This window comes from Odocoileus virginianus, chromosome 14 (assembly GCF_023699985.2).
Source record: "Odocoileus virginianus isolate 20LAN1187 ecotype Illinois chromosome 14, Ovbor_1.2, whole genome shotgun sequence".
NCBI lineage: Eukaryota > Metazoa > Chordata > Mammalia > Artiodactyla > Cervidae > Odocoileus > Odocoileus virginianus.
In genome coordinates, this window is record NC_069687.1 from 34,234,697 (window position 1) to 34,246,593 (window position 11,897).

Consider the following 11,897-nt stretch of genomic DNA (forward strand, 5'->3'; position numbering starts at 1 on the left):
TATCCACAGGTATAAAGACCTGATTATTAAAGACCTAAAGGTGAAAAGAAAATCTTTAAAATATTTAGAGGAAAGGTGAGGAAAATAGATTTAATATTTGAGAGTAGAGAATAACTGTTTAAAACTGACATCAAAGCAGAAATGATAGACTTATTTTAAAATTTGACAGCATTAAGATTTAAAACTTGTGTATAAAACAGGGACACTAAAAATAAAATAAAAAAGAAGCCATAGATTTAAAGCATAAAATTAGCAATGCATATAACTGACATGAGCTTCCCTGGTGGCTCAGATGGTAAAGAATCGCCTGCAATACAGGAGACCCAACACCTGGGTCGGGAAGATCTCCTGGAGAAGGAAATGGCAACCTACTCCAGTATTCTTGCCTGGGAAATTCCATGGACAGAGGAGCCTGGCAGGCTACAGTGAGTCAATGGCTTTGCAAAGAGTTGGACATGACTGGATGACTAACATGTTCCCTTCATAAATGACATAGAGTTAATGCCTAGAATATATAAGGAATTACTATAAATCAACATGAAAAGATAATCCATAAGAAATGAACAAAGCACATGAGGGGAATTTACAAAGTAGGTTACCTGAATGGTCAATAAACTTAAAAAAACATGTTCCATCTTAGTAGTAATCAGGAAAATTGAAACAAAAATGAGTTTTGCTATGCCAACAAGAGTTTAGTTTCCAAAATATATAGACAGTTCATACAAGTCAATATAAAAAAATGAACAATTCAATCAAAAAATGAGCAGAAGGCCTAAACAAACATTTCTCCAAAGAAGACATTCAGATGACCAACAAGCATGTGTAAAGATGCTCGATATCAATAATTACTAAAGAAATGCAAATCAAAACTATAATGAGGAATCACCTCATACCGATCAGAATGGCCATCATCAAGTCTACAGGGGAGTTCTCTGGTGGTCCAGTGGCTGAGAATCCACCTTCAAATGCAGGAGACACAAATTTGATCCCTGGTCAGGGATCTAAGATCTCACACACCAAAGGGCATCTAAGCCTGAGAGACACAACTAGAGAGGTATGTGCACCACAGTTAGAGAAAGCCTGCACATAGCAACAACGACAGAGCACGGCCAAGATAAATAAATAAAAAGAAAGAAAAAGGGTCTGCAAATAAAGCATTCTGGAAAGGGTGTGAAGAAAAGGGAACCCTCCTACACTGGTGGTGTTGCCACTGTGAAAAATAGTATGGAGTTTTCTTTAAAAACTAAAAATAGAGTTACCATATCATCCAGCAGCCCCATTCCTGGGCAAATATCCAGAAAAGACAAAACTCTAATTAAAAAAGCACACATAAAAACCAATGTTCATAGTAGCACTATTTGCAATAGCCAAGACATGGAAATGGCATAAATGTCCATGAACAGATGAGTCAACAAAGAAGATGTGACATATCTGTATCTATATTTATATTTAATAGAATATTACTCAGTAACAAAAAAGAATTAAGCAATGCCATTTATAGCAACATGGATGGACCTAGAGATTATTATACTAAGTGAAGTAAGTCAGCAAAAGAAAGACAATTATTATGTGATGTCACTTACATGTGAAATCTAAAAAAATAATGCAAATCAACTTATTTACAAAACATCCTCACAGACATAGAAAGCAAACTTACGGTTACCATAAGGGGAAAGGAGGGGAAGGAATAAACTAGGAGTTTGGGATGAACAGATATACACCACTATGTATAAAATTTATAGACAACAAGTATTTACCATATAGCACAGGGAACTATACTCAATATCTTGAGATGACCTATAATATAAAAAAATCTGAAAAAGAATATATATAGATATATCACTGTGCTGCACACCTGAAACAGCAGTATTGTAAATCAAGTACAGTTTAATTTAAAAATCGGTAAATGAATAAAGTTTTGCATATAATAATTCTCAAAACTCTATCAGTAAATCTGGCATACCAAGCTTTAGGGATGATGTAGAGAAATGGGAAATGTCAAAAAGATGAGCAAGAGATAAATTGTTACAATGATTTCAGAGAAAAATTTGCTAAATTCAGTAAATTTAAAGGTGCCCAGATCCCTTATGCAAAAGAATATTTATTCTAATACTGTTTGAAATGGAAAATAATGACAACAAATTCAACATCGGATAATAGATGACTAAATAATAAATAATATATATAATAATCATTTATTTATTATAATAAATATATAACATATAATAAATAAATAATATAATTACAAAGAAATAAAATAGGTGGAACTAGAGCTGCATGTGTCCAAATGCATATGTATTGAAAACATATCAATGTCAAGATAAAAGAATGCAAATGCAGAAGTCATAAAAAAGCAAAGTGGGCAATCACTATTATATGGTATCTTATGGATACAGGCAGATTAAATAAAAATATAAAAACATGTTAGGGAAGGTGAGGTGTCACTCTCAGAGCCGACATTCCTCTACCTGTAGAGGGAAGGGCATGGAACTGGGGAGGGTAAAATGAGGGCTTCAACTTTGCCTTTTTAATTTTTTGAAAAGATGGCAAAATGGCAATAATATGACAAATGGTACAATAATATGCGTGAACTCTGGATGTGAGTATGTGAATATTTGTCACGTTGTTTCCTAACATGCTACAGTATTTTAAGAAGAGAAGGGTACAGGAGGAAAGAAAGGGCAGATGAAATGCATCTCCAAGAACTAGGGAAGTGATATTGAAGTTACCAAACCCAGAGCTGGAGGCCCCACCCATTTGCTTCAAGAGCAAGGCTGCTGAGCTTTTAGTGTTTGCGCTAATGTGCTCTAAAGTGCCTCTCATTTCCTCCTCTGTGCAGTGACATGTGCATGAATGAGATCTCATAGAATGTGAACTTATCAATCTTGGCTCAAAACTTGCTTGTCATAACAGAGGAGCTTTTTTTTTTTAACACATTGGTACAGATCTTGCAGCAAAAGGGAGGTAGTCCGTTTTGCAGAAGCAGAGGATATACAGATCAAGATTAGAGAGTAGGCGTGCATGTGAAGGGAGTGTGTGGAGGAATGTGGACTTCTATTTGGGGGCAGTAGCCTGTCATTCAGAAATGTGACTCACTCCCTCCAGCTTACATGATAAAGACAAGAACCACTGCTCTCCCTCTCCATGAAAGAACTGGGTAGGAGTCCTTGTTCCCAGAGGGATTCTTGTAGCTCAGATTTCATACTCTAATTTGCCTGGGATACCAGCTCTCAACTGAGCCTCCATTGTAGCCCCTCAAATTATTTGTGGGGTCACAAACTAATCCCCCTCAGAAATCCTTCATAATTTAAACTCTTGGCTGTGTTTAAATCTGGGGCTCACAGTTTTAAAGGATGAGAGAGAAAAAGTCAGTGTTGACTTTTTGAAGTCAATTCAAAAAGTTGAATTAATGAAGCCCCCTATCATGGTGAAGGACATCTAGAAAGGCTGTGCATTGGTTCAGAAAAAGCCCTCCTCTCAAATGTGAATTGGCAATGACACAGACTCCTTTGCTTGGGAGTCTCCAGTGGTTGCCAGAGGGGAACAGAATACGATCAAATTCCTTGTCATGGCCCTGGAAACCCAGCAACATGTAAAAGTTGTCTCTTTCTAGAAGCCACCTCTTTGCCCCTCTCCTCTCCTCCTGCCTCATGTATTCTTGCAGATCCAACCTCTCTCCTGCCTCTTGTCTTTTGTACCAGCCATTTCCTGTGTCTGAAATGGTCTTTACTGCCACATTCCCAGCTTATTCTCAATCTGCGGTGCCATCATTCTCAACCTATACCAGGCCCCACTTTATACATTAAGGTTTCGATTTAACCAGTCTAGGCTGGGGCCTTGAGAATAGGTATGACTTATAAGGTACTCATGTGATTTCAATGTGCAACCAGGGTTGAGAACCAGGGCTTTAGTTTAAACATCACTGCATCAAAGACCAGACTGGTATCTAAAGAGGATGTTTCCTTCTTATGTCCTGTTTCAGCTCCTTATTTACCTCCTTCAGAGCTCACTACCTGGTATTTTACTTACATGTTTACTCGAATTGGTGGCTCAGATGGTAAAGAATCTGCCTGCAATGCAGGAGACCTGGGTTTGATCCCTGGGTCAGGAAGATCCCCTGGATTGACTACTCACTCCAGTATTCTCGCCTGGAGAATACCATGGACAGAGGAGCCTGGTAGGCTACAGTCCATGGGGTCACAAAGAGTCAGACACGACTGGGCAACTAACACTTTCACTTTTTTTTTTTTTTCATTTATTTTTATTAGTTGGAGGCTAATTACTTCACAACATTTCAGTGGGTTTTGTCACATATTGACATGAATCAGCCATGGAGTTACATGTATTCCCCATCCCTATCCCCCCTCCCACCTCCCTCTCCACCCGATTCCTCTGGGTCTTCCCAGTGCACTTTCACTTTGACTTTACTTGAATTAGCTTTCCATCTTCCAGGGAACAGTGGTCCTCCAAGTGTAGTCCCTGGACTAGCAGCATCAGCATCACCTGAAAATATCACCTAGAAATGCAAATTTCCAAGCTCCGTCTCCGACCCTTCAGGATATTCAGATGTGTGCTAAAGTTAGATCCACCACATTCAGTGTGAGCTCCAAGAAGTCAGGCCCTCACCATCTTTTTCGCCCTGCATTCTTTCTTGTCCAGCAGAGTCCAACAAGGAAAAAGGGCTCAATAAGCCTTCATTAAATAAAGAGTGATAACACATTTCCTCTGTAAGTAGCTTACATGCAAATTGTGAGCTGACTGAAAGGAGCAAAACAAACTAATAAAACCCTCAAACCAATTTTATACTTCATTTCTTAAACATTCTAAGGTTTATTGGTAAAAGATGTTTACCCTCACTAACTAGGAACGTACAAAAATCTGTGCATGATTCACTATTTTCTCCTTACTATTTTTCAGGAAGTCTATGACTTGAAATGTGCCTAAAAGTATTTGTCATGTGGACAGTTATCATTCTATCATTTCCATTTCGGGCTGTGAAGTGAGATAATTTGTTTAAAGTTTCAGATTATGTTAATTTCCACTGGATCAGATATTTGAGAAGTAGAATCTTACTTTTTTGTCCTTCTGCTTCTAAAATGTAGAATCATATTATAAAGAACATCAAGGAACCCATAGCCAATCCTCTACCCTTACTAAGCAACTTGAGAAAGAGCTGGCAAGACTGAGTCAAGATCCCACTGCAAAGCCAGCACTCCCTGCCACCAGGTAGCTAAAATCCATCGTTCATTATAGCTTATGTCCTTGTCCTCACAAAACCCCATGCACTTTTCCACCTAATTCCCACAAGTTTCTACAGTTCCTCTACCAATAAGTTATAGGAAGAGGGTGATAACAGGTGAATTTCTCAATAACCACTTGAGCCACCCATGTGGTTCCACTTTCTAATACCCGCTTCCGGCACTCAGCCTGGAAGAGGAGGCTTTAGTTACACCAGTAACACAGAACTTAGAGAAAGGCTAAGAATTTGATCATTGAATCCCTTTTTCTGAGCCCTGGGGTGGAGAGCCACAAAGCCAGTGACCCCTTCAGTCTCCCACCCCAACAGCTCTGCAAGAAGATTTCTGTAAAGTGATCACTCTGAAAATAGGATAATTCATAATGGTATTAGCAGAAGTTACAAGCAGTGCCTCCCAGATCTAACAGAGCTGGTCACCAGCCTCAGGAAAGGTCCTTGACACTCCTAAAAACCAGTCCTGGGCTTTTCTTGAACCACTATCTTCCTTGGTACCTACTTTTTCTCAGATGCAGCATAAAACAGAAAAACTCAGGCCCTGAGAGAAGACAGAACTGTGCTCAAATTCCAGTCCCAGTATTCGACAGCTGTGTGGCTGTGAGTAAGGGAATCACCCTTCCCAAGAGTCAGTTTTCTCTGTTAGAGAACAGGAACAATAGCAGTACTGTTTGCAAGGAGGTGATAGGGATTTTATGGCAGAAAGTGAGGAAGAACTAAAGAGCCTCTTGATGAAAGTGAAAGAGGAGAGTTAAAAAGTTGGCTTAAAACTCAACATTCAGAAAACTGAAGAACATGGCATCCAGTCCCATCTCTTCATGGCAAATAGATGGGGAAACAGTGGAAACAGTGGCAGACTTTATTTTGGGGGGCTCCAAAGTCACTGCAGATGATGACTGCAGCCATGAAAGTAAAAGAAGCTTACTCCTTGGAAGGAAAGTTATGACCAAACTAGATAGCATATTAGAAAGCAGAGACATTACTTTGCCAACGAAGATCTGTCTAGTCAAGGCTATGGTTTTTCCAGTAGTCATGTGTGGATGTGAGAGTTGGACTGCAAAGAAAGCTGAGCACCAAAGAACTGATGCTTTTAAACTGTGGTTTTGGAGAAGACTCTTAGGAGACCCTTGGACTGCAGGGAGATCCAATCAGTCCATCCTAAAGGAAATCAGTCCTGAATATTCATTGGAAGGATAGATGCTCAAGCTGAAACTCGAATACTTTGGCTACCTGATGAGAAGAACTGACTCATTTGAAAAGACCCTGATGCTGGGAAAGATTGAAGGCAGGAGGAGAAGGGGATGACAGAGGATGAGATGGTTGGATGGCAGCACCAACTCAAGGGACATGAGTTTGAGTAAACTCCGGGAGATGGTGATGGACAGGAAGGGCTGGCATGCTGTGGTCCATTGGATTGCAAAGAGTCGGACATGACTGAGCAACTGAACTGAACTGAACTGATAGGGATTTAATGAGATGGTGGATGCCAAGGCTTGGGCTTTCCTGGTGGCTCAGATGGTAAAGAATCTAGCTGCAATGCAGGAGACCTGTATTTGATCCCTGGGTTGGGAAGATCCCTTGGAGAAGGGAATGGCAACCAACTCCAGTATTCTTGCCTGGAGAAATCCGTGGGCAGAGGAGCCTGGTGGGCTATAGTCTATAGGGTTACAAAGAGTTGGACACAACTGAGTGACTAACGCTTTCACTACTTTTTCATGCCAAGGCTCACAAATGTTAATGGCCATTATTATTATCTTCCTGTGTTCACTAGGAGTCTTTATACCTCCTTAGGAAATCATTTTTATTTGGGGCTGGAAAGAAAGAAACCAACAGTCTGGCAGCTGCCTGCACTTTAATAGGTGCTTTATAATTACAGTCTTATTCACTCTTTAAAAAAACCTTTCAAGATACTGTCATCATCATCATCATTGTTGGATAAGGAAACAAACTCAGAGCTTAAGTGACTTATGAAAGAATCATGCAACTAGAAAGCAAAGAATAAGTAGGTAGAAATACAGCCTTTGACTGATCTATGATGTCTCCCAAGGAGAAAAAGTAGAAGAGTTTTTCTCTTCCTTTTATATGCTACCTGCCATTCTGCAACTTGTTATAGAATGTCAAAGGCAATGTTGGGGAGAGAGAAACTAATCTACTTCCTTTTTAAGTATAACCTTGATAAGCTACAAAGGCATCATATACCATTATTGCAACTGGGAAATTTCGTGCACCATGCCACTATATAGTTTCGTTGTTTTTGTTGTTTAGTTGCTAAGTTGTGTCCAACTCTTTTTGCAACTCCATGGACTGTAGCCCATCAAGCTTCTCTGTCCATGGGATTTCCCAGGCAAGAGTACTGGAGTGGATTGCCATTTCCTTCTCCAGGAGATCTTCCTGACCCAGGGATTGAACCTGTATCTCCAGCATTGGCAGGAGGATTCTATACCACTGAGTCACCAGGGAAGCCCTCACTATATAGTAGGTAAAACTAAAATATGTTGTTTTACAAGAGGGTAACTTGGTTAAAAGTCTAAATATATCTGTTTTTTTTTTAATCTACCTATTATTTTAGCATTTCTTGCAATGGAAAATAATTAGGCAACAAACGTAAATGAATGTTTATGATAGTCTTATCTGTATGACCATAAAGAAAGAAAAATAAAACAAAAAACAATCTAAATGTCCAACTATATGGAACTGATTAAAATAAATTACTGGTTCCAAACAGGAAAAGGAGTACATCAAGGCTGTATATTGTCACCCTGCTTATTTAACTTATATGCAGAGTACATCATGAGAAACGCTGGGCTGGAAGATGCACAAGCTGGAATCAAGATTGCTGGGAGAAATATCAATAACCTCAGGTATGCAGATAACACCACCCTTATGGCAGAAAGAGAAGAAGAACTAAAAAGCCTCTTGATGAAAGTGAAAGAGGAGAGTGAAAAGTTGGCTTAAAGCTCAACATTCAGAAAACTAAGATCATGGCATCTGGTCCCATCACTTCATGGCAAATAGACGGGGAAACAGTGAAAACAGTGTCAGACTTTATTTTTTTGGGCTCCAAAATTACTGCAGATGGTGACTGCAGCCATGAAATTAAAAGACGCTTACTCCTTGGAAGGAAAGTTATGACCAACCTAGATAGCATATTAAAAAGCAGAGACATTACTTTGCCAACAAAGGTCCGTCTGGTCAAGGCTATGGTTTTTCCACTGGTCATGTATGGATGTGAGAGTTGGACTATAAAGAAAGCTGAGCACCGAGAAATTGATGCCTTTGAACTGTGGTATTGGAGAAGACTCTTGAGAGTCCCTTGGACTGCAGGGAGATACAACCAGTTCATCCTAAAGGAGATCAGTCCTGAGTGTTCATTGCAAGGACTGATGCTGAAGCTGAAACTCCAGTACTTTGGCCACCTCATGCAAAGAGTTGACTCATTGGAAAAGACCCTGATGCTGGGAGGGATTGGGGGCAGGAGGAGAAGAGGACAACAGAGGATGAGATGGTTGGATGGCATCACCGATTCAATGGGCATGAGTTTGAGTAAACTCCAGGAGTTTGTGATGGACAGGGAGGCCTGGTGTGCTGAGATTCATAGGGTTGCAAGAGTGGGACACAACTGAGCAACTGAACTGAACGGAATACAATGCAGTCATTAAAAATGATTCATTATTAAAAATGCTTTCATAACTCATATATTATTCAAGATATTTTAAATTAAAAAGCAGATAAGGGAATGGTTTATAAAGTATGATAGTACTTACAGAAAATTATATTTATAAAATACATTTTAAATGACAAAATTCTAGAAGAATCTATATTAATTTAGCAATGATTGCCCCAGGTGATAGGACTATAGGAAATATGTATTGTGTCATTTCTGCATGTCTATATTTCTAAAAAATTTTCTTTAATAATGTGTTACTTTTACAATAAGATTGTGCTCTCTTAAGAAAACATTATGTAAGACATCAAACACACTGTCCAATTAAACCTTTCTTTTTTTCTTCTATTACCATCTTGTGTCCCCTAAGAAAATTCAAATAACCCTGTAAACCACAATGCCCTCACTTATTTTTGAAAGGAATATGGCAATTAAGGTCAAGATCTTTTCTAAGAATCCTAGATCTGCTAGTCAAGTATGGAAACATTAGTGAAAGTGATAGTCGCTCAGTAGTATCTGACTCTTTGCTACCCCATGAACTGAAGCCCGCCAGGTTCCTCTGTCCATAGCATTTCCCAGGCAAGAATACTGGAGTGGATAGCCATTCTCTTCTCCATAGGATCTTCCCTCCCCAAGGATCAAACCCAGGTCTCGTGCATTGCAGGCAGATTCTTTACCATTTGAGCCACCTCTGCACTTTCCCCACTTTGGCTCACAAGATTTCAGACTACAAACTCGTGCCATGAATTCTTTACCCTGTCCATTCCAGTGCCTGCAGAGTGCATTCTCTACCCCCACCAAGTACCTGTAGGGATCATTGCTTCAGGCCCCATTTTCCCACTGGGAGGTGGCAAATCAGTCATCTTCTCCATAAGGAGAGATTTCTCAGTCACAAAGTCGTGTTTGACTCTGTGATCCCATGGACTGTAGCCCACCAGGCTCCTCTGTCCATGGAATTCTCTAGGCAAGAATACTGGAGTGGGTTGCCATTTCCTTCTCCATAAGGAGAGAAGGGGTAACCAATTTCTAGTCTTACAGGACCTGGAGAGTTGGGGAAAGTTGCGTGGAATTAAAAAGTTCTCTCTCTTATGGACTTTGGGAGCCTAAGAACACCACATGTATGAGAACACAATCAATTATACAGAGAAATACTAGGAAACTAGCAGAATATTAGTGCTGTAGTTAAGGTTCATTATGAGTTAAGCTAGTTTTTACGGCACACTGGGAACCCAGTCACAATTTTAAGTGTGCTCCACATAAGGATTTTCTATTAACTTTGGAACACAACCTGTCCCTAAGATTTGGACTGTTTGGATTTTGTTTGCTTCTTTTAATTAAAATAATAAACTTCATTTTTTTTCTGTTTCTTTTTTTAAATTTTAATTTTTGTCCATCTTGTAGGGGCAGGTGGGCTCTTAGTTTCTAGACCAGGGATTGAACCTGCATCTAGAAGTGCGTAGTCTTTACAACTGGACCACCAGGGAAATCCCCTAAACTGCATTTTTCTAAACAAAAGAACTCCTCTTGTAAAACGTCACTATTTTGTCAAAATGACACTCATCCTCAGCAATATTGCCCAACGTATATCACTTGCGTTTTCTTCAGGTTTCCAAGGTGCTCATGAAAGGAAACTTGACTACCCTGTGGTTCTAAATGAACCATCTTAAGAAGCAAAGACAAAGAATGTAGCTTTTCTTTCTTTAAGGCATAACTCTTCCTCTGTTCGGAAGGCTAGAATCAGAAAAGGGAACTCCTGCAGCCACAGTCTCTCAACGGATATAATAACGCCTTAGCAACTTTATTAACAACGGGAACGACGATGAGATAAGCAAAAATTCCAGAGGCTTGGAGGACCTGCCCGTGAGGCACACCCACCCCTCTCTGCTCTATGTAGAAAAGGTCAGATGTTTGCCAGAGATGAAAGAGAGTCATAAAATCTATTACTTACCATTTTTTAAATGAACGAGTTGATGTGGGTGGCACACAGCGACTCCGAAGATGCTGTAACTCGGACAGTGAATGTGCAAGTTAGCTATGCAGACAGTACTTCCTTTTTTGAACCCTGTGGTCTGTCCAGTTTTCACACATTGATATATAAGGTTTATTTGCATGTTATCTCAGCCCTCAGAACATTTGTGTAACTGGCCAGGTTTATCCAGTTACTATGCCTTACTGATATGAAAACAGCTACAGGTAGAGCTTTGAAGTCTTAAAGATTGACACAGACGTTTTTAAAAAGTGTCTGAATAGTAAATTTTGTGTATGTTATTAACCCATTTTATACATAAAATGAGTTTGTAGAGGTTTCATATTAACATGTTAACAGTGGTTGACTTTGGTGGAAATATTATTATAAATCCTTGTTTTGTACTTTGCTGACTTTTTGACTTTTCAATTTTAAGTATATAATACCTGTTTAAAACAGAACTATAATCTTAAAAAGAACAAAATGATAATGATAATTTTAACCATCAATTTCAATGCATTTAAATCTATCTCATCAACATTTAAATACAGGACATGTTTTAACCTTATCATAAGATGTTATTTATTTCATTAAAAATATAAAGTACATGACAGTCTAGGTTCATGCATTAATTTTTTGGTAATATTTGTTAGCAACTGACATCTTAATTTGAGGTTGCAAATTTCTAGATCTTGTAAGTATTACCACATTAACCTAGTAGAGGGGCACCATTTTTTTTTTGTTTGATCCTGAGCTAATACTAATTACTACCATGATGATAAAAATTCTTTAGTAAATGGATGTTTCCTTTTATTTATTTCTTAAAAATGTTTTTCAAAATTGAGATGTGGTTAGAAATATGGATAGAACTATTGCCAGGACAAGACAGAAAGGCAGAGGAGGGGTCAGTTCCCAGAAGTTGAAAGGAATTTGAGATTGCCTTGAAATTGCAGGTATTTTTAAAATGGGGCTTGAGGTTACTCAGGAGCTAGGAGAGTAGTCAGAAATTTTACTGT

At 39.0% G+C, this 11,897-nt stretch overlaps 1 protein-coding gene across 2 annotated transcripts in view; it reads right to left on the minus strand.

The window, feature by feature from the left end:
• The window catches only part of FYB1 (FYN binding protein 1), a 170,085-nt gene extending 159,127 nt beyond the window's left edge, over positions 1–10,958 (minus strand). For both annotated transcript variants that reach the window (XM_070476614.1, XM_070476612.1), the window contains exon 1: positions 10,864–10,958. In XM_070476614.1, coding sequence (XP_070332715.1) covers positions 10,864–10,866 — 3 coding nt within the window. In that variant the 5' untranslated portion in view covers positions 10,867–10,958. The remainder of the gene's footprint in view (positions 1–10,863) is intronic.
• Between the last annotated feature and the right edge of the window lie 939 nt (positions 10,959–11,897).